The sequence below is a fragment of the Chlamydotis macqueenii genome, chromosome 1, assembly GCF_036417535.1.
Source record: "Chlamydotis macqueenii isolate bChlMac1 chromosome 1, bChlMac1.mat, whole genome shotgun sequence".
Taxonomy (NCBI): domain Eukaryota; kingdom Metazoa; phylum Chordata; class Aves; order Otidiformes; family Otididae; genus Chlamydotis; species Chlamydotis macqueenii.
The window spans coordinates 52,676,132-52,703,962 of NC_141556.1; the positions used below are offsets into that span (position 1 = coordinate 52,676,132).

The 27,831-nt window shown below is 49.2% G+C and overlaps 1 protein-coding gene across 1 annotated transcript; it reads right to left on the reverse strand.

Annotated features, from left to right (window-relative positions):
* On the reverse strand, positions 1-27,566 carry LOC147602041 (uncharacterized). The gene is made up of 18 exons (XM_086742680.1): positions 27,358-27,566; positions 26,489-26,603; positions 26,050-26,223; positions 25,856-25,962; positions 25,296-25,405; positions 24,121-24,288; positions 23,889-23,963; positions 22,316-22,330; positions 14,830-14,977; positions 14,395-14,509; positions 13,954-14,127; positions 13,760-13,866; positions 13,170-13,307; positions 2,126-2,261; positions 1,934-2,011; positions 1,307-1,459; positions 328-497; positions 1-127 (listed from the first exon to the last, which is right to left on the reverse strand). The coding sequence occupies exons 1-18, from the start codon at positions 27,564-27,566 to the stop codon at positions 1-3; spliced, it is 2,319 nt and encodes a 772-aa protein (XP_086598806.1).
* Between the last annotated feature and the right edge of the window lie 265 nt (positions 27,567-27,831).

Consider the following 27,831-nt stretch of genomic DNA (forward strand, 5'->3'; position numbering starts at 1 on the left):
TCACGGTTTCAGGGAAGGCTCCGACAAGCTTCCTGAGGCAGAGGCTGGCAGCTCTTTCTGAAGGGCTTCAATGGTTTTGGCTTGTTGCCGGACTGTGGCTTCCAGCCTGGCCTTTCCAACTTGGAGCCTGAAAAAGAAGTAGAGGCCTTCTCCCAGAAGTCCACCAGAGCACAAATCTCAGAAGAAGAGTGTGAAAGGACCTCATCTAAGCCAAAAGCATCTTTGAAAATTGTGTAGCATTGTCTCGCTGGGGCGCAAGAAGAGAGTCCTGTTGTTTTCACACAATGGCAGAAAGCGAAGCCTTGCTCCACTGTGTTGGTTCCTTACCGTTGCCTGCGTTCTTCCAGCTCTTGGACACCCGCAGTTCCACAAGGCGAGGTCAGAAGGCCCTGCATGTTCCTGGAAGTGGTTAGCTCCCTCTCCTTATTCTTTGTGGCGTCCTTCAGGGACTCGGCATAACACTCAGTCCAGATACGCCGTTCTTTCAATTCCTGCCGCTGTCAGACCGCAACAAGAATCCTCAGTAGCCAGCTTAGCTTTGATAAAAAGGAGTGGACTGCTTTGACTTTCACGTCAACTGCCAAAAGCCATGTTACTTCTTGACCTTCTACACAGGGGCCCCTGTGCTACATCTACATTGATTTCCTACAGTGCTTCCTAAATGCTGCCCCAACACTCCTTGTCCTCCTCTCTCAAGGGCTCCAAACACTTTGCAGCCCCTTGTTGGCTACTCCAACCCAGTTAGAAGCTCCTTCTGCTCCTGAAGTGACTTTTCAACTCCATAACAATGATGATGTCATGAGGGAATACAAGAAAGCACTGCCACAGCACTCCAGTATGCCTACTCTTTCTCCATCAGCACACACTCTGCTTCGCCAAACCCCAGAGAAGCAAATACATGTGCTCCATGAAACTTGAGAAGCAGCTCTCTGAAAGGAATACACACACCCTTGTCCATTTAAGGACAGAGCCACTTCACGGTTAGCGGCCTTTCTAATCGTAGGCGCCGCGCTTCTAAAACAAGGCGAGTCGCTTACATGTTTCTCAAGCTACTCCTGTTGCAAAGGTGCCCAGGGTACTAAGGCCACCTTAGCGCAGCCCTCCGCTGTTGCTTCCAGCGGTGCAAACAGCCAGGCACCAAAGGCAGCGGTGCTGTTCCCTCCCAGCCCCCTCATCACAGCTAGGCGTGTGCTGAACCAGCCTGGGTTACACCAGACCCCCAGGAATGGATCAGTTCCCCACTCTGGTTTGCTCCCAGAAAGGCCGGGGCCCCTGCCAAGAGCCAAGAGACGGGCTTTGTCCATACCTTAGCTTTAGACCTGTCCAGTTGCTTCTGCAGCTGCAGTTTCTGTTCCTGCAGGTGGCTGCTGTAGCGCTTCTTAGCTTTGAGTGAAGCTTCTGCCAGGGAGTTCTTTCTGAAAGCGTTGGTAAGCTCCTGCTGCAGCTGCCTGACCCACGTCTAAAGAAATGGTATTCCCTGAGCACGGAGAGATCAGTAAGAAGACGACAACGTGAGGGATGCTTTAACTCATGGGATGATGTCACTAGATCGGTCTTCAGGGTGGCCTGGGGGCTGAGGGAGGTGGTTCTCCCCTTCTACTCTGCTGTCATGAGACCCCACCTGGAGTACTGCATCCAGCTCTGGGGTGGCCTGCAGAGCTGCTCTTCAAAAGGCATATTTGCTCCATTTTTAAAATATTCATATCGCTCCTGTGTTGGGCAAGGCTTTGGATTAAAATACAGCAGATGTGTCACCGATGTGTCACCGAAGAGTTTTCTCTCTTTATGCAGCTCTTCTGCTTCACAACGCGAACAAGAGGAGGTCCAAAATACACTTCAGGTCCAGAATCACTAAAGTCCTCCTAGCAGCACTTGAAAATGAACTCAGTAAGAAGAAAAGCTCTCTGTACGGAGATCAGCCTTTAACAGTCACCTGTCTGTAGCCTCGACAATCTGCCTGAGTTGAAGCATCCTTCTTTAGCTGAAGCTCTTCTCTGCCCGGTGCAGAAATCTGAGCGAACAAGAACAGAGAAAGACCGAGAGGGAGGAAAGGAATCCCCAGCAACACGACAGCATCACAGCGCATTTCAGCACTGGGGCTACAGAAGCGTTACTTCTGCATTACCTGTGGAAGAGAAAAGAACTCATTCTCAGAAGAGGAGTCAAAATCTTCCTCTTGCAGAGCTTCTGCTTCTGGCAAGACACACAAAGAAGAGGTACGAAGCGTGCCTCTTTCACTCTGCTTTTCCCTATCGGCTTCACTCCAGAGAAGCTTACAGAAGCTTACACTTAGTCCCAACAGAAAGTTACCATTGCCACATTCCTCTGCAATGGACTGCATACAGGGCTATCAGGGCCACTGTGTTAGGCGTCTCTATTGAGCAGGGCTTTCAAAATGGGCCAAGGTACACCTGCCCAAGATAGAGAGGTAGAGGAGTAGACAGATGGAGCAAAATGTCTAGGCTGTATGCCCCATGGGCAACCACTTGACACTGACTGGATGTGGAGAAGAGACCTATGTGCTGGCCAAGGAGGCCAACAGCATCCTGGCTTGTATGAGGATTAGTCTGGGCAGCAGGGCTAAGGAAGTGATTGTCCCTTTGGACTCGGCACTTGGGAGGCCACACCTTGAACACTGGGTTTAGTTTTGGGCCCCTCACTGCAAGAGGTGGTGGTGAGGTGGGCGTCGCTGTCTTTGCCCAAGAGGGATTTGATAGCAGCATAGGAAATGGCCTCAAGTTGGGCCAGGGGAGGTTTAGCTGGCATCTTAGGAAAGACTTCATTGCTGGAAGGCTTATGGAGTACTGGAACAGGCTGGCCAGGGAAGTGGTTGAATCATCATCTCCGGAGGTGTTCAGAAGATGCGTGGATGTGGTGCTTAGGGACACGGTTTAGGGGTGGGCATGGTAGAGTAAGGTTTACGACTGGACTCGATGATCTTCAGGGACTTTTCCCACCACAGTGATTCTGGTTCTATGACTCTTCCTCGAAATCAAAAGAAGAGTCCTCATTTTCCTCTTGTTCTGCTTTCACTGCTGGCAAGGCACCTACAAAGGACGTCAGAAGCTTTTCACTCTGCTTTTCCCTGTCCGCTTCAGTCTAGAGAAGGTTCTTCTAGACTTCTAGACTTAGACTTAGACACTTTCTTCGAGACTTCGACACTTCTACACTTCACTACTCTTCACTTCGTTCAACAGAATACACATTCGCCGGAACACACATCCACGGAACCGACATCGAGACGGCCAACACCGGCCGGATCGTTCCCCCATCGAGCGAACTGGACTGTCAGGACGCCGCAGCTCTGTGGCGGTAGCTATTACAACTGAAACTCTTTTCCCTCTTTCCTTCCTTTCTCTCCTTTCTCTTCCATTTACAAACTTCTTATCGGGTTAATAAAGTTACCCGGCACTTGACTCCGTTTTGAGTCTTAATTCTGTTCTCGAGAATACGAACAAAACCACGCTCCGGTGTGTGAGAGGTCGGTCCAGCCGCCCCTAGCCTCCCAGACTCGTCTGAGGTCGGCTAGAACGCAAGGGTGCCTTCCTCTCGTCCGAAATCGGAACGTGACATTATTTAATTGGCGTAGTCGGCAGGATTCTCGGAGAAACAGAAAGTGTCCAGTTGCTTTATTAGAAATTCTAGTGTGTGTGTGTGTATGACTGAGACCTACGTTGGTACAAAGCGAGTGCAAAGTCCGGATCCGCGGTTCTGTTTGTCTGCGAGGAAAAGAGCCGGAGAAGGACAGTGATAGAATTGGGCAAAAGACAAGCCCCTTTTGTGAAATTTGAAAGGTGTGTCCTCCTGAGAGTGTGGAGGGGGAATTGTGGTAAAAAAAAATTGTGGTGCAGCCCTCCCAGGACGAAATAACTCCTCTTTTGTGACATAAGTGCTTTCGTGAGAAATTTGAAAGGTGTGTCCTCCTGAGAGTGTATGTTGGGGGGGAATTGTGGTAAAATTATGGTGTGGCCCCCCCCCCCTTTTGTGAAATTTGAAAGGTGTGCCCTCCTGGGAGTGTGTGGGGGGGGAATTGTGGTTAAAATTGTGGTGCGGCCCTCTCAGGACGAAATAACCCCTCTTTGGTGAGATGGGTGCTTGCAAATGTGCAAATGTTTGTGATGAGATCCCCGCAGAAGAATTGTGGAGAGAAAATGACTCGTGTGGAGAGGTGGAGTTGAAGTTAGAAGATAAGGGAATCAGGCAAATCTACCCTCAGGGGGACTTGCAAAAAGCAAAAGAAATTGTAGAGAACCCCCCTCACATGTATCCCCTAGTTAAAACTGAATATGTGTATGAGGGAGAAACCAATAACCATCCTCAAGTTGTTACTAAAAAGGTTCCGTTTACAGCAACTGAGTTGGCAAAATTAAGGAAGGATTTTGCAAGGACTTCAAAGGAATCGGACAAAGAGGATGTCTGGAGAGTGTCGTTGTTGGGGGGGGGTGGAATCTTGTTGTCAGAAAAGGAAGCGGAAGGATATTGGTGTCCGGGTGTATTTTTAACTACCGGCAATTATCGGGCCCCATGGTCTTTGACACAGAGGGCAGCATATTGGGCTGGGGGGCTGAACCCTTTGGAGAGGGGAGACCCCCTAGCCATCATGGGCACAGTGGGTCAACTGGTGGAGAGTGTGCAGAAGGCTGCTTGTTTGCAAATGATGTATGATAGAGAGCTCAAACCTAACCAGGGCTCTCCAATGATGATGCCTGTGGATCCCGAACAGATGACTCCTCTAATCTGAGGACTTCCTGATTCCCTGAAACCCATTGGGATCCAGCTACAGGGGAAGATACAAAGTACCCCTGTGGCAGACAGACTTACCGGTGCTCTGGAGGGAACAGTGACCCCTGATCATAGAAGGACAGGGAGGAAAGTGTGGACATGGGGAGAAGTAGCCCAAGAACTCATAAATTTTGGGAGGACATACGGTCCTGTTGGTGGATTCGGGCAAAAAACTGAAACCAGAGCTGTAAGAGCCACAGAAAAAGGTGAAGGCTGGCCAGCACTGGTCAAGAGAAGTCACGATTTTAAGTCGGTCTGACTTACTGATCCTGGGAGAGGGAGACCCCTCGGCCGTCAGGAATGGCAGCAACTGGGACTCCAGACAGGTATTCCCCGAGATTTAATGGATGGGCTTCCAACACAGAAATTAGAGAAACTTGTACAAACAGGATCGGGGCAAAAAGTCAATTTTGGAACAACCCCTAGTGCCCCACCATGGATAGACCTTGGGGAAGAAACTGATGCAGAAAAGAGGGTGATGGGAAACTAGTTCCTCCGTTCCCCGAAGGTGGGGGGGGAAACGGAGGGTGGATGTTTATAAAACAACTCACCTTAAATGTGAAAGGGGATTTGTTGATTACAGTGGCTGTAGGGCCACAGAAAAAAAACAGTAACCTTTTTAATTGACACAGGAGCACAAATCACCGCACTTGTTACATGACATACGTATGCATGTGTTGCAGTGTACGGGACTTGAATGATATACAGTATTGCATTTGGGGTTTTAAACTTTTCTTGGTGACGGGATTGACTTTGTCTGTAGAACAGTGTTATTGTCTTTTTGGTACCAAATAACTCCTTTGTAAAATATGGGAAAACACATATCTTCTATGTCTACCTCAATGGTAGGGGAAATATTAATGAAATCTCCAGTGGGATGTGTTCTTAAACATTGGGAGGATATAAGGGGAGACTCAATAACTAGAAAAAAAAAATTGATACAATATTTTACAGTTGATGTTATCTTGTCGAAGGGAAGGAAAGTGAGATGTGGTCCCCGATGTTGATTTGTTCTTTACTTTGGGAAATCATCCCGAGTGGCAGAAAGATTGCAGATACGTCCCCAAGGATCCGATGGTTTTGGCATTAAAAAAAAAAAAAAAAAAGAAAAAGGAAAAAGGTTGAAAAGATCCTGGCTTGTAGTATAGAAAGTGATGTTTAAAATGTGGAACTGAAGAGGGAAACATAGAATTCATGTGTTAAATTTCTGTGTTAAATTTCTGTGTTAAATTTCTGTATTATCTTTATGTGTGGTCTGGAAGTGTTGATGCAGGTTTAACAAATGAAACAGTAGAAAAAGGGGCCAGAACACCGAACCCCTGGTGGGAGCTGTAGAGTGGGACAGTTGAATTATGAGGGTTTCAGTCCTATTGCAGGGAGAACTGGGAGCCGACAAGACCAGATAGAACAAGGAGCGGCTCAAGCCTTGCCCCCCTACCACTTTGACAAGCAGTAGGGGAACAAACCGGGGATGAGATCGGGGTGTGGTAGAGGAATGGATAAAATAACTGCAATAGGAGAGAGATTGGGAATATCAGTGTGCAAAGTGTGAAGCATGGTGGCACTGGAAAAATGAATGTCCTTATTCTGAAAAAGAAACAAAAAACTGGCAGCACAGCAGATGCCTTTGTCAGAGGTGCAAAGAGGACTGGGGGAGAATTCCGCAGCAGAACCCCTGGTTACAATCCAGCTGGGGACCCAAACCACGGGTTTTCTATTTTGATACTGGAGCTATTCATTTTTAAGTACTTGTAGAAGAAAATTGAGTAAAAAGCATGTAGACAAAATTGGTGCCACAGGGAAAGCTGAAAATAAATTTTTCATTCAGTCCTTAACTTTAAGGTGGGTAAAAATGGGGAACTGGCCAATTTTTATATATACCAGAGTGTCCTGTTGCCTTATTGGGGAGAGATTTATTGAGCAAATTGAAAGCACAAATTAATTTTTAAAACTGTGAAATTCAATTAAATACACCCTAATCAAAAGCCAGAGAGGCAAGAATTTTTATGTTACAGACAACTTCAGAGCCATATGAAATCCCTCAAGAAGTGGACAATGCAGTAACCCTTTGGTGTGGGCTGCCGAACTTCCCGGACATTCAAAAGCAGCAGAACTGGTAAAGATTTTTCTAAAGGAAAGCACCAAACCGGTAAGACAAAAAGAGTACCCTTAAAATTAGAAGCTAGAAGAGGCCTTGAGAAAATGATTGATTTTTTTTTTTTTTTTAAAATATCGACTATTAGTTGAATGTGAATCAGAATTCAATACTCCCATTTTACGTGTGAAAAAGCCAGAAAGTGAGGAATATAGGTTAGTACAAGATTTTAATAGCAATAAATTTAATAGTTCAAGATATTCACCCCTTAGTGGCAAACCTGTATCCTTGTTGACAGCTTTAAAAGAAAATCACAAGTGGTTCACTGTATTGAACTTATAGGATGCCTTTTTCTGTATTCTTCTTGACAAAAATAGTCAGGCATATTTTGCCTTTGAACTGCAAAATCCCACAACTGGGAAGAAGACTCAGCTCACCTGGGCAGTGCTACCTCAAGGATTTAAAAATAGCCCAATGATCTTTGGAAATCAATTGGCTAAGGAATTAGAAACATGCAAAATAATTTATCCTGAAAGACTGGTGTTGCAATATGTAGATGATATTTTAATAGCCACAGAAACCAGAGAAGAATATTTCAACTTGACTACTAACCTGCTAAATTTCTTGGGCCAAAGTGATAACAGATTTTCCAAGAAGAAAGCACAGATTGGAAAAGAGACTGTCATGTATTTGGGATTTGAAATCACACAGGGACAAAGACAACTTGGAAATGAGAGAAAAGAGGCAATTTGCCAAATGCTGGAGCCAAAAGGAGCTAAGGAGCTGCGAACATTTCTGGGAATGGCTGGCTGGTGTCACCTGTGGATTAAAGGAATTGAAGGAGGGACCCCTTGTGTGAGAACCTGAAGCTCGAAAGGCATTCCAGAATGTAAAGGTAGCTCTGATGTTCACTCCTGCTCTAGGGTTGCCCGCTTTAACCAAACCCTTTGAACTGTTTGTTCATGAAAGACAACATTTGGCCCTCAGAAGAATCCTTTCTCAGAAAAATGGAGAATGAAGAAGACCGGTTGGTTATTTCTCCAAACAATTGGACAATGTTAGCTAAGGATGACCAGGTTGTCTATGGGCTGTAGCAGCAACTGTCCTCCTGAATTAAGAAGCTTGTAAGCTGACAACAGGACACCCAAGAACAGCTTATGTACCGCATATGGTACTTTCTGTTCTGGAACAGAAAGGAGGACACTGGTTATCCCCAAGCAGGATGCTCAAACATCAAATTGTCCTGTTGGAACAAGATGATGTCAAATCGAAAACAACTACAACAATAAATCCTGCCATCTTTTTAAGTTCAATAGAAGAAGAAGTTCTAAGTCATGACTGTCTACAGACCATCAAACAAGTTTATTCCAGCAGAAGTAACAGAAGAGTGAACATACCTGACCCAGAATTCGAGATATGTACTGATGGAAGCAGCCTCGTGAGAAATGGAAGAAGATTGGCTGGATATGCAATAACAATAACAAACTCTGTTATTGATGCAAAGCCGCTCTCAGTGAACACCTCAGCACAAAAGGCTGAACTGATAACTAGCCCTCATAAAAGCCCTAAAATGGACAGAACATAAAAAGTGAATATATGGACTGATTTAAAGTATGCTTTTGGAGTAGTACATGCCCATGGAGCCACATGGAAAGAAAGAGGAATGCTGACAGCACAAGGAACATCCATTAAACACCAAGAAGAAATTCTGCAATTGCTCCAAGTGGTGCAGAAACACAAAGAAGTTGCAATAATGCACTGCAAAGCCACCAATTTGGGAATTTCCCAGTGAATATTGGAAATAAATTAGTCAATAAAAAGGCAAAGAAGAGAGCAGAAAAAGGCATCATGACAATAATACCAGTTAAAGAAGTGAAATTTGAACAACAAACCCCAAATTACAGTAAGGTTGATTTGGAATTAGCTAAATCAATTCAAATAAATATGAAAAATGATCATTAGTCCTAAAAATCAAGTTGTGGTCTCACCACAATCAAAGCTAAAAGCATAGAAAAATTCATTGGGAAATAGAGGCAATGATCAGTGATTTAAGAAGACAGGTGATTAGTGTTAGGATGATAAAGCTAATAAAATCAGTAACAAAAAGTGTGAAACTTGTTTAAAGAATAACCCGAGAAATATTAAATAACCACCCCCAGGAACCATATATATGGGAAACTTGCCTGAAAATTATTGGCAGATTGATTTTTTCAGAATTGCCACAACAAAATGGATATAGATATCTATTGGTATTAGTAAATATGGCCAAAAGATTTTTTCCTGTTGCACCAATAGGCAAGAGAAGTGGCTAAAAATATGTTAAAAGAAATAATATAATGGTTTGGAATCCCCAAAAGAATATAATCAAATAGAGGTCCTCATTTTGTGTCTGAAATTATTCAAATATTGAGCAAAATTCTGGGAATCAAATTGAATTTACACACTCCTTGAAGGCCACAATCTAACAGACAAGTAAAATTTGCCAGAAAATATCTTTAAAATGGCCTCAAGCTCTTCCTTAAGCACTTCCGAGAATCAAGATTCAATCCAGATCTAGGACTAAAATTAGTCCATATGTTAATGTATGGAAAATCTTATCAGACTCTAACCCTTGTTCAAAATGTGACTGCTACTGGGGATAATGAAATGGAATTGTATTTGATATCCCTTGGAAGAACTCTGATATGGATATGGAACTGCACAGAGCCTCTTTCTTTAGATTCCCCAGTTCGTAATTTTTAACCAGGAGATTATGTGTACCTGAAAATTTGGGAATCGGAAACGCTTCAATAAAAATGGAAAGAACCATATCAGGTGCTTCTAGCAATATATACAGCCCCTAAATTTGAAGATATTGATTCTTGGATTCATTATTTGAGAGTCAAGAAGCACAGCCTCCAAAACAGAAACAATGGATTTCTAAAGAAACATGTCATTTAAAGTTAACAGTCTCTCATTTTTAATGAGTTAGACAAAATCATATCAAAAATAATGAAATCTATCAAAAGAATTTTATGAGTAATGTTAATAATACTTTTTGTTTTACTGATTATGGAGATTAGTTATAAGTAAATGAGACTTATTGAAAAAATAACACGGTAACACACTGATGCAGACTGAGGCGGAGCAATGTGGAATTTTGACTTTGTCGAAAAAACTTCTTCCTTCTAAACAAGCAGAAACAGCTCCCCCCGCCCCGCGCCTTGTATTATACTGTGCCTAATTCAATTAATCCAAAGCGTGGTGACTCGCATGCAAGCGGCCACTGTGACTTCACCTGATGGGGTTAAACATATCAGGTTTGTACGGCAAACCAAACACGTAACTGTTAGAATCATATAACTTTGAAGGCAAACCTGGAAACCTACCTAAAACTTTTTTTTTTAGGAAAATATTGGGACTCACGGGGTGGGAAAAATATTATTGATATTTAAATCTATGGTTTTGATGTTTACTATAGTCATGGTTAATCTATTAATCTTTATTTGTGTTATATGTATGATTTTGAATAGGTTATTTGACATCATTGGATCTGTGAACATCATATCCACAAATTGCTATATGTGACCTGGATTAAGGTATGTTACCTTGGGGTGGTCGATATTAAAAATGAAGAAACCCCTCAACGTATCATACAACAATATAAACCCATTTTGTGGCCATACGTATATTATAAGCATAACTAAGTCCCTTCACCCCCCCTTCCCTCTTCTTTTTTTTCCCCCTTCAACCTTGGTGAGCGATGCTGAGCCACAGGGTGGTGATAGAGACTGAAAAGGTTAATTAATGTCTCAACATCGCTAGACGATGGAAAGATATGAGATTTTGTTTGGTTGGGGTTTTTTTTTGTTTGTTTTCTTTTGTTGTTTTTTTTTTTTTTTAAACCACCATGGGTCCACGGGGTGATATAAAATTGACAGCAAATTTATAGTGTCATTGTTTATTGACTGTGCTCTGAGTTGGAGGCAGGGAAATCCATTTTCCTGCTGTGTATCCAGACCCCCGTTCCGGTGGGCCAGAATTCCACAGCCACAAGCTCCACGAGGACTTGGTCGCCAGCCTCACCAAAAAGCAAAAACTGAACTGTTTTGCCAAAGAAAAGAAATGGTTGCAGAAGTGAACAAAATGCTTAACATTTTGATGGTGCTTTATCTTGAGGCGTTTATGATGTTGTGCATTGCTATAGTTTTGGTGGTTTATCTTTGTTTATCTTATGATTGTCCTTGTAAACAATTACTTGCTTCTTCTGATCCCCCAGAGCCATAAGCCTCAAACTTGGCCTGGGACAAATTTTTAGTTGTAAGATAAATGTTGATATGTTAATGTTCTGGTTTTGTAATTTACTTAGATAAGATATTGTTAATTAAATCGAAGTATCTAGCATTTATATCTCTTTGTACACTAAATGATAAACAATAATGTTCAGAATTGCATATATCTTTTTTTTTTCTTTTATTCTTCTTCTCTTTTTTATTATTTTCTTTCTCCTTTCCTCTATCATTTATGCCACCATGGAACTCCGTCTCTGAGGCAACAATGTTGAGCCACGGGGTGGTGTAAAAGACTGTGTCAAACATTTGTCTCAACATTGTTGAAACAGCAAACCACCACCCGAGCAATGGCTTCCCGTTATTTTGCAAGGCAACTCCTGTTGTCTTGCAAAACGTGAATGGAGAGCTGGTTCCGAGAAATCTAGCCCTATCTCCCCAACCCACCCCCCTCCTCGTAACCCCCCCCCCACCGCCCGCATGTGTATCGCCCGGTAATGCGCATACATATCACCCGGTAATGTGCATGCATATCGCCGGTAATGGATCACCCGGTAATGGGCATGCATATCACCACCAGGTGAGGGGTGTGGCTAGGAAAACCAGCTCTCGAAATACAATGAAAAACAACCAACATAAAACTGGAAACATTTTTTTCAACAGAAGACTTAGACTTAGACACTACTTCGAGACTTCTTCTAGACTTCTAGACTTAGACACTTTCTTCGAGACTTTGACACTTCTTCTACACTTCACTACTCTTCACTTCATTCAACAGAATACATATTCGTTGGAACACACATCCACGGAACTGACATCGCTGCGCCTTCTGTGCCTCCCGCAGAACAATCTCCCGTCCTTTCACAGCGCATATTCCTCCAGTTGCTTTGCAGTGCTGTATACAGAAAGGAAGGAAATGCATTCTGTAAAAACACCCCCCCACACTCTCATCCACGCTCTACTGAAAGAGCAACAGCCATTCGTGAGTGAACCTACACATATTCCTAGCCATCTGCAGAGAGTTACACCACCACCCCACCCCTCCACATTACTGCATTTCTAGAATACTGGAAACTGAAACTCTCACCACAGGCGTGTTCATGCACAGGTGCCTATTCTTGTCTATAGAGTAACACACCCCTGCTGGCTACAGTCACATCTGACAAACCTCCTCTCCATTTCCAGGGCCAGTGAGCTTAAAAAGCCCGCCTGGCAGACAGACATCTCACAACAAGGCTTCTACCTCAGCAGGACGCTATCCTAACGCTGCAGCAACTCTTCGTCACCCTTGAAGCCAGGGTGACGTCTCCTCAAACCCAGTCCTGACTTTGAAGGGGTTTGGAAATTCCCATGGTTGGTCCGAGGACCTGAGAGGTTACAGACCTTCTAGGTGGCATATCAAGAGCCCAACAAAGACTGTGGTTGCATTCCAAGCACTGCAGGGGTTCAGTACATTGCATAGGTGTTATCTTCGAACAGCCCTGGCAAAGGGTCAGTTGGGGATCCAGAGAGAGACCACTTTCAGGTTTGCCTCATAAGCAGAACTAGAAACAAAACAAAAAACCCCAAACAAACAAGAAAAGAAAATATAAAAACCGTGCGCCTGACCAAGGCTGCTGTGCAAAGTGGTGCATTAGCACAAGACTGGTACTGTGCCAGAAGCCTGGAGGGAAGGAATGACCATCTTGTTTTGCTACAGCAACCCTCAAACATGCTTTTACTCAGAGGATATCATTTAGATCCCCTCTGAAACAAAAGGCAGGTAGTTGCGAGTCAGTCTGGTGGAGTGGAGCTTGTCAGAACATTTGGGAGAATTCTCAGGGAGTACTGTGGGGGAAAGTTTTCCTCAACCTACAAATCCACTCTTGACAAGGAAAGAGATGCATCAGAAGACATCACTGAGCCCAGCTTCAACAAAGGTCTCAACACTTCATTCAAACCCGCAGATGGCACCAAAAAGGGCCCTACATCAGCACGGACACTCTGACAATGCAGCTGCTCTAATGAGGATGTCAACCACTTACTCAGCATATGGAGACAGTCTGGCATAATCCATAGCCGTGTACGCAAACATGTCTTCCTGAGAAGGATCAGCACCGTGCCGAAGAAGTAGTCGTATGACATTCATATCCCCAGCAATAGCAGCAAGCATAAGAATGGTCCTAAAGCATCCAAGAGATGATAGGAAATACATCAGCTTCTGCAGACATTGCACTGCCATTACTTCAGCCCCTCTTTGCTTCCCAAACAACTCGTTTCCCCTCTCCTAGAGCTGGAGTGAAAGCACAGCCAAACACATGGAAGCGTTGGAGAATTCAGGCTTGGGGGACCGCAGGAGGTCTCCAGGCCAACCACCTGTGCCCAGAGCACACATGGGAGTCCGTGCAAGTGCGTGTGCGGCACCACAGCTAACGCTTTCTTGCAGTCCTCAGTGCGGCAATCGTCCCCTGAGGTGAGAGAGCCGCCGGGTGCGGGCCTGCTTTCACAAGTCACGCAGAAGGAGCTCCTTCTGCGCAGCTCCAGGTTCTTTTGCAAAGCTCATTCCTATGCCTCCCATCAGTCCAGCCTGAACAACGCTAAGGAGTCCCGTGCGCACTTTTGACAAAGCCTTCACCTTTCATGCTTATCTTGAGCGTGCACGTCAGCTCCTTTTTGAAGAAGCAACTCAGTCATCTCTTGACAGCGCCTCGTGATCGCAACAGCAAGCGGAGTGTACCCGAACTGAAAGGAGATATAATCTCCTTAGAATAACAGAGAAAAGTCAAGCAAGTGTTGGGAAGAGGAGCCTTACGCAAAATCCAAGCTTACATCATCCTTAGCATCGATATGGGCATTGTGCTCAAGTAACAGCTCCACTAGCGACTTGCTAGACATGATGGTAGCCAGGTGAAGGGCAGTGTTGCCGCTGGCACCGTGGAGGTCAGGGTTGGCACCGTGCTCCAGCAGAATAGCCGCGCATTCTTTGTGCAGGTGCTCTACTGCCTGGAAACAAGACACAAAGGCAGAATAACTTCCAACGTCTACGTTTCTCTCTGTCAGAACTCCCGCATCTTCCCAACACTGGGAAGTACGAGCGTCTGCAAAGATCAGGCAACATATGCCCCATCCCCGCTGACTACAACCTGCCTGTTTCGTAGAATCATAGGATACAATTCTATGCAGACCTATGTAAAGAGTCACGCGAGGTACGTATCGTTCAGCGCGTAATCGATAAGCCCAACGTACAACAGCATAACACATTCCACGTACCTTCATCAGGGGCGACTTCTTATAGTTGTCGCGAGGGTTTAGCTTGCACTTCTGTCCTACCAGAAAGCGAACGACATCTGCATGGCCGTTCGCACAAGCAAGGTGCAGAGGCGTCCTAGGAATTAAAGATATTCAGTTAGCTGTCACAGGGAGACAGCTGAAGACATGGTTTCAGGCTGTGGAACTCGCCACATGGGGCCACAAAGCTCAACTGCCAAAAGGAAGCCGAAAGCAAGCTTTCTTGTTCAGAGCCGGTGGCAGCAGTTGCACACCCAAAGCCTGGGGCTGTCTAGGAGAAGTCCCCAAGAGGGGAAAGTTGAGTCAGGAGGCATTTCCTCAGCTGTGTCACTGAACCTGCCCAAGCAGGCTCTTGTGCCCAGGCCGCCAGCAGGACTGCCCAGCCACCCAGGCCAGCAAAAGCAGACCGGCCCTTACTGCTTGGTGGCGTCGCGCCCGTTGATGCAGAGTCTTTTCAGCCACCAGTGCCGCTGCAGCTGGGCCAGGTCGCCGCTGGCCGCCGTGGTGTGCAAACCGGCCAGACTGAAGCTGCGCTGCCGCAGCGATCCCACCGCTGGCAGGCCACCTACAAAAGAGGAAAGAAGCGCGATGCTGCTGTGAGTGCTTATTTCACTCTGCTTTTCCCTGTCCGCTTCAGTCCAGAGAAGCTTACAAAGGTAACCATTAGTCCATCAGGAAATTACCATTGCCGGGCTCCTCTGCAACGGGCTCCCAGCGGGCTCCGTGGTGGAATTTCTCTGGAAGCACCATGGTGGTTGGCCCAGATCTTGGACCTTCAGCATCCGACTGTGTAGATTAAAAGACATGCGTGAAAACTGGCACAGACTCTTTCTCAACCCACTTCCACTTGCAAAGCTCTTGCTTCAGCCAACACCCATAACGTGGCATCAGGTGACGGAAAGAAGGAGAACGGCAAACAGAAGCAGCGTGTTAGGCATCTCTGTGGAGCAGGGCTTTCAAAAGGAACTGAAGAACACCTGCCCAAGAGACAGAGAGGAAGTAGACAGAGGGAGCAAAGCGTCTAGGCTGTATACCCCATGGGCAACCGCTTGACACGGACTGGATGTGGAGAAGAGACCTATGTGGAGGAAAAACAGCAATCCTCACAGCGCCAGCCTGGTAGGATTTCAGAGGATCATAACTGGTGGGAAGCTTTACTGCTTCAATCCTGTACTACAAGTCCAGCTCAAAGGACAGCTGGTAGGAGAGCCGAGTCATTAGCTTGACCTCCTTCATCCCAGTCCAAACTGAGGAGCTTGCCTGCAGCAGCGGCATGGCAAGGTCCCAGTTTGGAGCATGTGGCGGAGGCAGCAGTAGAGAGAAATGAGACCAAAAGCAAGGGAGGCCAGGGAGACCCCAGGGAGTCCTTCTTAGATAGGGAAGAGTGGCTGCAAAGCTGCCTGGTGGAAAGGGATGTGGGGGTGTTGTTTGACGGGTGCCTGAATATGAGGCGGCAGTGTGGCCAGCTGGCCAAGGAGGCCACCAGCATCCTGGCTTGTATGAGAAACAGTGTGGGCAGCGGGGCTAGGGAAGTGATTGTCCCTTTGGACTCGGCACTTGGGAGGCCACACCTTGAACACTGGGTTTAGTTTTGGGCCCCTCACTGCAAGAGGTGGTGGTGAGGTGGGCGTCGCTGTATTTGCCCAAGAGGGATTTGATAGCAGCATAGGAAATGGCCTCAAGTTGGGCCAGGGGAGGTTTAGCTGGGTTCTTAGGAAAGCCTTCATTGCTGGAAGGCTTATGGAGCACTGGAACAGGCTGGCCAGGGAAGTGGTTGAGTCACCGTCCCCGGAGGTGTTCAGAAGATGCGTAGATGTGGTACTTAGGGACACGGTTTAGGGGTGGGCATGGCAGTGTAACATTTGTGGTTAGACTCAATGATCTTCAGGGACTTTTCCCACCACAATGATTCTGGGTCTAGGATTCTACCTCAGAATCAAAAGAGGAATCCTCATCGTCCTCTTGTTCTGCTCCCGCCGCTGGCAAGGCACCTACGAAAGCGGAAAGAAGCGCGATGCTGCTGTGAGTGCTTATTTCACTCTGCTTTTCCCTGTCCGCTTCAGTCCAGAGAAGCTTACAAAGGTAACCATTAGTCCATCAGGAAATTACCATTGCCGGGCTCCTCTGCAACTGGCTCCCAGCGGGCTCCGTGGTGGAATTTCTCTGGAAGCACCATGGTGGTTGGCCCAGATCCTGGACCTTCAGCATCCGACTGTGTAGATTAAAAGACATGCGTGAAAACTGGCACAGACTCTTTCTCAACCCACTTCCACTTGCAAAGCTCTTGCTTCAGCCAACACCCATAACGTGGCATCAGGTGACGGAAAGAAGGAGAACGGCAAACAGAAGCAGCGTGTTAGGCATCTCTGTGGAGCAGGGCTTTCAAAAGGAACTGAAGAACACCTGCCCAAGAGACAGAGAGGAAGTAGACAGAGGGAGCAAAGCGTCTAGGCTGTATACCCCATGGGCAACCGCTTGACACGGACTGGATGTGGAGAAGAGACCTATGTGGAGGAAAAACAGCAATCCTCACAGCGCCAGCCTGGTAGGATTTCAGAGGATCATAACTGGTGGGAAGCTTTACTGCTTCAATCCTGTACTACAAGTCCAGCTCAAAGGACAGCTGGTAGGAGAGCCGAGTCATTAGCTTGACCTCCTTCATCCCAGTCCAAACTGAGGAGCTTGCCTGCAGCAGCGGCATGGCAAGGTCCCAGTTTGGAGCATGTGGCGGAGGCAGCAGTAGAGAGAAATGAGACCAAAAGCAAGGGAGGCCAGGGAGACCCCAGGGAGTCCTTCTTAGATAGGGAAGAGTGGCTGCAAAGCTGCCTGGTGGAAAGGGATGTGGGGGTGTTGTTTGACGGGTGCCTGAATATGAGGCAGCAGTGTGGCCAGCTGGCCAAGGAGGCCAACAGCATCCTGGCTTGTATGAGAAATAGTGTGGGCAGCGGGGCTAGGGAAGTGATTGTCCCTTTGGACTCGGCACTTGGGAGGCCACACCTTGAACACTGGGTTTAGTTTTGGGCCCCTCACTGCAAGAGGTGGTGGCGAGGTGGGCGTCGCTCTCTTTGCCCAAGAGGGATTTGATAGCAGCATAGGAAATGGCCTCAAGATGGGCCAGGGGAGGTTTAGCTGGGTTCTTAGGAAAGCCTTCATTGCTGGAAGGCTTATGGAGCACTGGAACAGGCTGGCCAGGGAAGTGGTTGAGTCACCGTCCCCGGAGGTGTTCAGAAGATGCATAGATGTGGTACTTAGGGACACGGTTTAGGGGTGGGCATGGCAGTGTAACATTTGCGGTTAGACTCAATGATCTTCAGGGACTTTTCCCACCACAATGATTCTGGGTCTAGGATTCTACCTCAGAATCAAAAGAGGAATCCTCATCTTCCTCTTGTTCTGCTCCCACCGCTGGCAAGTCACCTACGAAAGAGGAAAGAAACGCGATGCTGCTGTGAGTGCTTATTTCACTCTGCTTTTCCCTGTCCGCTTCAGTCCAGAGAAGCTTACAAAGGTAACCATTAGTCCATCAGGAAATTACCATTGCCGGGCTCCTCTGCAACTGGCTCCCAGCGGGCTCCGTGGTGGAATTTCTCTGGAAGCACCATGGTGGTTGGCCCAGATCTTGGACCTTCAGCATCCGACTGTGTAGATTAAAAGACATGCGTGAAAACTGGCACAGACTCTTTCTCAACCCACTTCCACTTGCAAAGCTCTTGCTTCAGCCAACACCCATAACGTGGTATCAGGTGACGGAAAGAAGGAGAACGGCAAACAGAAGCAGCGTGTTAGGCATCTCTGTGGAGCAGGGCTTTCAAAAGGAACTGAAGAACACCTGCCCAAGAGACAGAGAGGAAGTAGACAGAGGGAGCAAAGCGTCTAGGCTGTATACCCCATGGGCAACCGCTTGACACGGACTGGATGTGGAGAAGAGACCTATGTGGAGGAAAAGCAGCAATCCTCACAGCGCCAGCCTGGTAGGATTTCAGAGGATCATAACTGGTGGGAAGCTTTACTGCTTCAATCCTGTACTACAAGTCCAGCTCAAAGGACAGCTGGTAGGAGAGCCGAGTCATTAGCTTGACCTCCTTCATCCCAGTCCAAACTGAGGAGCTTGCCTGCAGCAGCGGCATGGCAAGGTCCCAGTTTGGAGCATGTGGCGGAGGCAGCAGTAGAGAGAAATGAGACCAAAAGCAAGGGAGGCCAGGGAGACCCCAGGGAGTCCTTCTTAGATAGGGAAGAGTGGCTGCAAAGCTGCCTGGTGGAAAGGGATGTGGGGGTGTTGTTTGACGGGTGCCTGAATATGAGGCAGCAGTGTGGCCAGCTGGCCAAGGAGGCCACCAGGATCCTGGCTTGTATGAGAAATAGTGTGGGCAGCGGGGCTAGGGAAGTGATTGTCCCTTTGGACTCGGCACTTGGGAGGCCACACCTTGAACACTGGGTTTAGTTTTGGGCCCCTCACTGCAAGAGGTGGTGGCGAGGTGGGCGTCGCTCTCTTTGCCCAAGAGGGATTTGATAGCAGCATAGGAAATGGCCTCAAGATGGGCCAGGGGAGGTTTAGCTGGGTTCTTAGGAAAGCCTTCATTGCTGGAAGGCTTATGGAGCACTGGAACAGGCTGGCCAGGGAAGTGGTTGAGTCACCGTCCCCGGAGGTGTTCAGAAGATGCATAGATGTGGTACTTAGGGACACGGTTTAGGGGTGGGCATGGCAGTGTAACATTTGCGGTTAGACTCAATGATCTTCAGGGACTTTTCCCACCACAATGATTCTGGGTCTAGGATTCTACCTCAGAATCAAAAGAGGAATCCTCATCTTCCTCTTGTTCTGCTCCCACCGCTGGCAAGTCACCTACGAAAGAGGAAAGAAACGCGATGCTGCTGTGAGTGCTTATTTCACTCTGCTTTTCCCTGTCCGCTTCAGTCCAGAGAAGCTTACAAAGGTAACCATTAGTCCATCAGGAAATTACCATTGCCGGGCTCCTCTGCAACTGGCTCCCAGCGGGCTCCGTGGTGGAATTTCTCTGGAAGCACCATGGTGGTTGGCCCAGATCTTGGACCTTCAGCATCCGACTGTGTAGATTAAAAGACATGCGTGAAAACTGGCACAGACTCTTTCTCAACCCACTTCCACTTGCAAAGCTCTTGCTTCAGCCAACACCCATAACGTGGTATCAGGTGACGGAAAGAAGGAGAACGGCAAACAGAAGCAGAGTGTTAGGCATCTCTGTGGAGCAGGGCTTTCAAAAGGAACTGAAGAACACCTGCCCAAGAGACAGAGAGGAAGTAGACAGAGGGAGCAAAGCGTCTAGGCTGTATACCCCATGGGCAACCGCTTGACACGGACTGGATGTGGAGAAGAGACCTATGTGGAGGAAAAGCAGCAATCCTCACAGCGCCAGCCTGGTAGGATTTCAGAGGATCATAACTGGTGGGAAGCTTTACTGCTTCAATCCTGTACTACAAGTCCAGCTCAAAGGACAGCTGGTAGGAGAGCCGAGTCATTAGCTTGACCTCCTTCATCCCAGTCCAAACTGAGGAGCTTGCCTGCAGCAGCGGCATGGCAAGGTCCCAGTTTGGAGCATGTGGCGGAGGCAGCAGTAGAGAGAAATGAGACCAAAAGCAAGGGAGGCCAGGGAGACCCCAGGGAGTCCTTCTTAGATAGGGAAGAGTGGCTGCAAAGCTGCCTGGTGGAAAGGGATGTGGGGGTGTTGTTTGACGGGTGCCTGAATATGAGGCAGCAGTGTGGCCAGCTGGCCAAGGAGGCCACCAGGATCCTGGCTTGTATGAGAAATAGTGTGGGCAGCGGGGCTAGGGAAGTGATTGTCCCTTTGGACTCGGCACTTGGGAGGCCACACCTTGAACACTGGGTTTAGTTTTGGGCCCCTCACTGCAAGAGGTGGTGGCGAGGTGGGCGTCGCTCTCTTTGCCCAAGAGGGATTTGATAGCAGCATAGGAAATGGCCTCAAGATGGGCCAGGGGAGGTTTAGCTGGGTTCTTAGGAAAGCCTTCATTGCTGGAAGGCTTATGGAGCACTGGAACAGGCTGGCCAGGGAAGTGGTTGAGTCACCGTCCCCGGAGGTGTTCAGAAGATGCATAGATGTGGTACTTAGGGACACGGTTTAGGGGTGGGCATGGCAGTGTAACATTTGCGGTTAGACTCAATGATCTTCAGGGACTTTTCCCACCACAATGATTCTGGGTCTAGGATTCTACCTCAGAATCAAAAGAGGAATCCTCATCTTCCTCTTGTTCTGCTCCCACCGCTGGCAAGTCACCTACGAAAGAGGAAAGAAACGCGATGCTGCTGTGAGTGCTTATTTCACTCTGCTTTTCCCTGTCCGCTTCAGTCCAGAGAAGCTTACAAAGGTAACCATTAGTCCATCAGGAAATTACCATTGCCGGGCTCCTCTGCAACTGGCTCCCAGCGGGCTCCGTGGTGGAATTTCTCTGGAAGCACCATGGTGGTTGGCCCAGATCTTGGACCTTCAGCATCCGACTGTGTAGATTAAAAGACATGCGTGAAAACTGGCACAGACTCTTTCTCAACCCACTTCCACTTGCAAAGCTCTTGCTTCAGCCAACACCCATAACGTGGTATCAGGTGACGGAAAGAAGGAGAACGGCAAACAGAAGCAGCGTGTTAGGCATCTCTGTGGAGCAGGGCTTTCAAAAGGAACTGAAGAACACCTGCCCAAGAGACAGAGAGGAAGTAGACAGAGGGAGCAAAGCGTCTAGGCTGTATACCCCATGGGCAACCGCTTGACACGGACTGGATGTGGAGAAGAGACCTATGTGGAGGAAAAGCAGCAATCCTCACAGCGCCAGCCTGGTAGGATTTCAGAGGATCATAACTGGTGGGAAGCTTTACTGCTTCAATCCTGTACTACAAGTCCAGCTCAAAGGACAGCTGGTAGGAGAGCCGAGTCATTAGCTTGACCTCCTTCATCCCAGTCCAAACTGAGGAGCTTGCCTGCAGCAGCGGCATGGCAAGGTCCCAGTTTGGAGCATGTGGCGGAGGCAGCAGTAGAGAGAAATGAGACCAAAAGCAAGGGAGGCCAGGGAGACCCCAGGGAGTCCTTCTTAGATAGGGAAGAGTGGCTGCAAAGCTGCCTGGTGGAAAGGGATGTGGGGGTGTTGTTTGACGGGTGCCTGAATATGAGGCAGCAGTGTGGCCAGCTGGCCAAGGAGGCCACCAGGATCCTGGCTTGTATGAGAAATAGTGTGGGCAGCGAGGCTAGGGAAGTGATTGTCCCTTTGGACTCGGCACTTGGGAGGCCACACCTTGAACACTGGGTTTAGTTTTGGGCCCCTCACTGCAAGAGGTGGTGGTGAGGTGGGCGTCGCTGTCTTTGCCCAAGAGGGATTTGATAGCAGCATAGGAAATGGCCTCAAGATGGGCCAGGGGAGGTTTAGCTGGGTTCTTAGGAAAGCCTTCATTGCTGGAAGGCTTATGGAGCACTGGAACAGGCTGGCCAGGGAAGTGGTTGAGTCACCGTCCCCGGAGGTGTTCAGAAGATGCATAGATGTGGTACTTAGGGACACGGTTTAGGGGTGGGCATGGCAGTGTAACATTTGCGGTTAGACTCAATGATCTTCAGGGACTTTTCCCACCACAATGATTCTGGTTCTAGGATTCTACCTCAGAATCAAAAGAGGAGTCCTCATCTTCCTCTTGTTCTGCTCCCGCCCATGGCAAGTCACCTACGAAAGCGGAAAGAAGCGCGATGCTGCTGTGAGTGCTTATTTCACTCTGCTTTTCGCTGTCCGCTTCAGTCCAGAGAAGCTTACAAAGGTAACCATTAGTCCATCAGGAAATTACCATTGCCGGGCTCCTCTGCAACTGGCTCCCAGCGGGCTCCATGGTGGAATTTCTCTGGAAGCACCATGGTGGTTGGCCCAGATCTTGGACCTTCAGCATCCGACTGTGTAGATTAAAAGACATGCGTGAAAACTGGCACAGACTCTTTCTCAACCCACTTCCACTTGCAAAGCTCTTGCTTCAGCCAACACCCATAACGTGGCATCAGGTGACGGAAAGAAGGAGAACGGCAAACAGAAGCAGCGTGTTAGGCATCTCTGTGGAGCAGGGCTTTCAAAAGGAACTGAAGAACACCTGCCCAAGAGACAGAGAGGAAGTAGACAGAGGGAGCAAAGCGTCTAGGCTGTATACCCCATGGGCAACCGCTTGACACGGACTGGATGTGGAGAAGAGACCTATGTGGAGGAAAAACAGCAATCCTCACAGCGCCAGCCTGGTAGGATTTCAGAGGATCATAACTGGTGGGAAGCTTTACTGCTTCAATCCTGTACTACAAGTCCAGCTCAAAGGACAGCTGGTAGGAGAGCCGAGTCATTAGCTTGACCTCCTTCATCCCAGTCCAAACTGAGGAGCTTGCCTGCAGCAGCGGCATGGCAAGGTCCCAGTTTGGAGCATGTGGCGGAGGCAGCAGTAGAGAGAAATGAGACCAAAAGCAAGGGAGGCCAGGGAGACCCCAGGGAGTCCTTCTTAGATAGGGAAGAGTGGCTGCAAAGCTGCCTGGTGGAAAGGGATGTGGGGGTGTTGTTTGACGGGTGCCTGAATATGAGGCAGCAGTGTGGCCAGCTGGCCAAGGAGGCCACCAGCATCCTGGCTTGTATGAGAAATAGTGTGGGCAGCGGGGCTAGGGAAGTGATTGTCCCTTTGGACTCGGCACTTGGGAGGCCACACCTTGAACACTGGGTTTAGTTTTGGGCCCCTCACTGCAAGAGGTGGTGGTGAGGTGGGCGTCGCTGTCTTTGCCCAAGAGGGATTTGATAGCAGCATAGGAAATGGCCTCAAGATGGGCCAGGGGAGGTTTAGCTGGGTTCTTAGGAAAGCCTTCATTGCTGGAAGGCTTATGGAGCACTGGAACAGGCTGGCCAGGGAAGTGGTTGAGTCACCGTCCCCGGAGGTGTTCAGAAGATGCATAGATGTGGTACTTAGGGACACGGTTTAGGGGTGGGCATGGCAGTGTAACATTTGCGGTTAGACTCAATGATCTTCAGGGACTTTTCCCACCACAATGATTCTGGTTCTAGGATTCTACCTCAGAATCAAAAGAGGAGTCCTCATCTTCCTCTTGTTCTGCTCCCGCCGATGGCAAGTCACCTACGAAAGAGGAAAGAAGCGCGATGCTGCTGTGAGTGCTTATTTCACTCTGCTTTTCGCTGTCCGCTTCAGTCCAGAGAAGCTTACAAAGGTAACCATTAGTCCATCAGGAAATTACCATTGCCGGGCTCCTCTGCAACTGGCTCCCAGCGGGCTCCGTGGTGGACATCCGCTGTAACCATGACAATGGTTGGCCGAATACTTGGCCCTTCAGCATCTGACTGTGTAAATTAAGACATGCGTGAAAACCAGCACAGCATGGCAAGGTCCCGGTTCGGAGCGTGCGGAGGAAGCCGAAGCAGAGGGAAATGAGACCAAAAGCAAGGGAGGCCAGTGAGGCCCCACTGCCTTCCCTTCAGAGAAGGTACCTCATAATCAGAAGGGGAATCAAACTGTTCCTCCTGCTGTGCTCCTGCTGCTGGCAAGACTCCTAGAGAGGGTGTAAGAAGCACATTGCTGCTGTTAGCTGCTATTTCAATCTGCCTTTCCACATCTCTCCACCCCTGCATTCCAGTCAGCGTTTTAGTGTTCTCCTGCAGGCCACAGTGCATTGTCGTCATCACCTCCTTCATGGTGAAGGATCCTACCTGCTGTGGCCAGTGCAGGTGCGCCCAAGGGAAATTCAGCAGGCTTCCCAGAGCAAGAGCTGTCAAGTACTGCTGCGCCTTCTGTGCCTCCCGCAGAACAATCTCCCGTCCTTTTGCAGCGCACATGTTCCTCCAGTTGCTTTGCAGTGCTATATACAGAAAGAAAGGAAATGCATTCTGTAAAAACACACCCCCCCACACACTCTCATCCACGCTCTACTGAAAGAGCAACAGGCATTCGTGAGACATCCTACACATATTCCTAGCCATCTGCAGAGAGTTACACCTCCTCTCCATTTCCAGGGCCAGGAAGCTTAAAAAGTCCCCCGGCAGACAGACATCTAAGAACAAGGCTTCTACCTCAGCAGGATGCTATCCTAACGCTGCAGCAACTCTTTGTCACCCTTCAAGCCAGGGTGACGTCTCCTCAAACCCAGTCCTGACTTTGAACGGGTTTGGAAATTGCCATGGTTGGTCTGAGGACCTGAGAGGTTACAGACCTCCTAGGTGGCATATCAAGAGCCCAACAAAGACTGCGGTTGCATTCCAGGCACTGCAGGGGTTCAGTACATTGCACAGGTGTTATCTTCTAACAACCCTGGCAGAGGGTCAGTTGGGGATCTGGAGAGAGACCACTTTCAGGTTTGCCTCGTAAGCAGAACTAGAAACAAAACAAAAAAACCCCAAACAAACAAGAAAAGAAAATATAAAAACCGTGCGCCTGCCCAAGGCTGCTGTGCAAAGTGGTGCATTAGCACAAGACTGGTACTGTGCCAGAAGCCTGGAGGGAAGGAATGACCATCTTGTTTTGCTACAGCAACCCTCAAACATGCTTGAACTCAGAGGATATCATTTAGATCCCCTCTGAAACAAAAGGCAGGTAGTTGCGAGTCAGTCTGGTGGAGTGGAGTGGAGCTTGGCAGCACACTTGGGAGAATTCTCAGGGAGAACTGTGGGGGAAAGTTTTCCTGAACCTACAAATCCACTCTTGTCAAGGAAAGAGATGCATCAGAAGATGTCACTGAGCCCGGCTTCAACAAAGGTCTCAACACTTCATTCAACCCTGCAGATGGCACCAAAAAGGGCCCTACATCAGCACGGACACTCTGACAATGCAGCTGCTCTAACGAGGACGTCAACCACTTACTCAGCATATGGAGACAGTCTGGCATAATCCATAGCCGTGTACGCAAACATGTCTTCCTGAGAAGGATCAGCACCGTGCCGAAGAAGAAGTCGTATGACATTCATATCCCCAACAACAGCAGCAAGCATAAGAATGGTCCTAAAGCATCCAAGAGTTGATAGGAAATACATCAGCTTCTGCAGACATTGCACTGCCATTACTTCAGCCCCTCTTTGCTCCCCAAACAACTCGTTTCCTCTCTCCTAGAAGCAGAGTGAAAGCACAGCCAAACACATAGAAGCGTCAGAGAATGCAGGTTGCTCGGACCGCAGGAGGTCTCCAGGCCAACCACCTGCCCAGAGCAGACAGGGGAGTCTGTGCATGTGCGTCGGAGGCACCACAGCCAACGCTTTCTTGCAGTCCTCGGTGCGGCAATCGTCCCCTGAGGTGAGAGAGCCGCCGGGTGCAGGCCTGCTTTCACAAGTCACGCAGAAGGAGCTCCTTCCGCGCAGCTCCAGGTTCTTTTGCAAAGCTCATTCCTATGCCTCCCATCAGTCCAGCCTGAACAATGCTAAGGAGTCCCGTGCGCACTTTTGACAAAGCCTTCACCTTTCATGCTTATCTTGAGCGTGCACGTCAGCTCCTTTTTGAAGAAGCAACTCAGTCATCTCTTGACAGCGCCTCGTGATCGCAACAGCAAGCGGAGTGTACCCGAACTGAAAGGAGATATAATCTCCTTAGAATAACAGAGAAAAGTCAAGCAAGTGCTGGGCAGAGGAGCCTTACGCAAAATCCAAGCTTACATCATCCTTAGCATCGATATGGGCATTGTGCTCAAGTAACAGCTCCACTAGCGACTTGCTAGACATGATGGTAGCCAGGTGAAGGGCAGTGTTGCCGCTGGCACCATGGAGGTCAGGGTTGGCACCGTGCTCCAGCAGAATAGCCGCACATTCTTTGTGCAGGTGCTCTACTGCCTGGAAACAAGACACAAAGGCAGAATAACTTCCAACGTCTACGTTTCTCTGTCAGAACTCCCGCATCTTCCCAACACTGGGAAGTACGAGCGTCTGCAAAGATCAGGCAACATATGCCCCATCCCCGCTGACTACAACCTGCCTGTTTCGTAGAATCACAGGATACAATTCTATGCAGACCTATGTAAAGAGTCACGCGAGGTACGTATCGTTCAGCGCGTAATCGATAAGCCCAACGTACAACAGCATAACACATTCCACGTACCTTCATCAGGGGCGACTTCTTATAGTTGTCGCGAGGGTTTAGCTTGCACTTCTGTCCTACCAGAAAGCGAACGACATCTGCATGGCCGTTCGCACAAGCAAGGTGCAGAGGCGTCCTAGGAATTAAAGATATTCAGTTAGCTGTCACAGGGAGACAGCTGAAGACATGGTTTCAGGCTGTGGAACTCGCCACATGGGGCCACAAAGCTCAGCTGCCAAAAGGAAGCCGAAAGCATGCTTTCTTGTTCAGAGCCGGTGGCAGCAGTTGCACACCCAAAGCCTGGGGCTGTCTAGGAGAAGTCCCCAAGAGGGGACAGTTGAGTCAGGAGGCATTTCCTCAGCTGTGTCACTGAACCTGCCCAAGCAGGCCTCCAGCAGGACTGCCCAGCCACCCAGGCCAGCAAAAGGAGACCGCGTCTTGGCAGCCTGCAGTCTACGGAGGCTGCATAAGTCTGCGGAGACTGCGCAAGGCCCTGGGTTTTGCCCGGATCAGTCCCGCGCCAGGCGTGCCCAGAGACGCAGGGGATGGGACCTGTAACAGCAAGGGGAAGCCGTGCCCTGCTCAAACAAGCCACTCAGTCTGGCGACAGGAAAGGAGCCGTCTGTGCCTGGCCGAAGGCCTGCTGAGCCGCACACAAGATTCACTACAGGCACCAGGCGGGCAGGGCAGGGCAGGGCAGGGCAGGGCAGGGCAGGGCAGGGCGGAGCGGAGCACCCGCCGGCTCCGGTCCCAGCTTGGGCAGGCCTCCGGCAAGGCCAGCGCTGTGGAGCCGGCCCTGCTCCGAGGGCGCTTGCGACCCCGCTGGGCTTTGCCGGCTCTTGCAGCCGGGGTGGGTGGAAGCTTTGCTAGGGGCAGTGCCCGGCCCTTACTGCTTGTTGGCGTCGCGCCCGTTGATGCGGAGTCTCCTCAGCCACCAGCGCCGCTGCAGCTGGGCCAGGTCGCCGTCGGCGGCCGCGCTGTGCAGCCCGCCCCGGCCCCTCTGCCGCTGCTCGGAGGCCCCGGCGGCGCCGGGCGCGGGAGCGCTGCCGGACGGCGGCCGCTGCCGCCCCCTCCTGAAGAGTCCGCGGAGGCTCTGCATGCTGCGGCGGGGACGAGGGCGCGGGCCGGCCCGGCGTGAGCAGCCGCAGCAGGCGGCCGGCGGGCTCTGGCGAGCCCCGGGACGGGAAGGGACGGGGAGAGGGCGGAGAGAGGGCGACAAGAGCCGAGAGGGGAGCCCCGAGCGGCGGCCGCGGCTCGCAGCCCCCGACGCTGCCGGCCCGAGACGCGCTGCCGGTCCCGCCGCGGCGGCGACAGCACTGAGCGGCGGCGGCTGCCGGGGGCGGCTTTCCAGCGGCAGCGGGGGG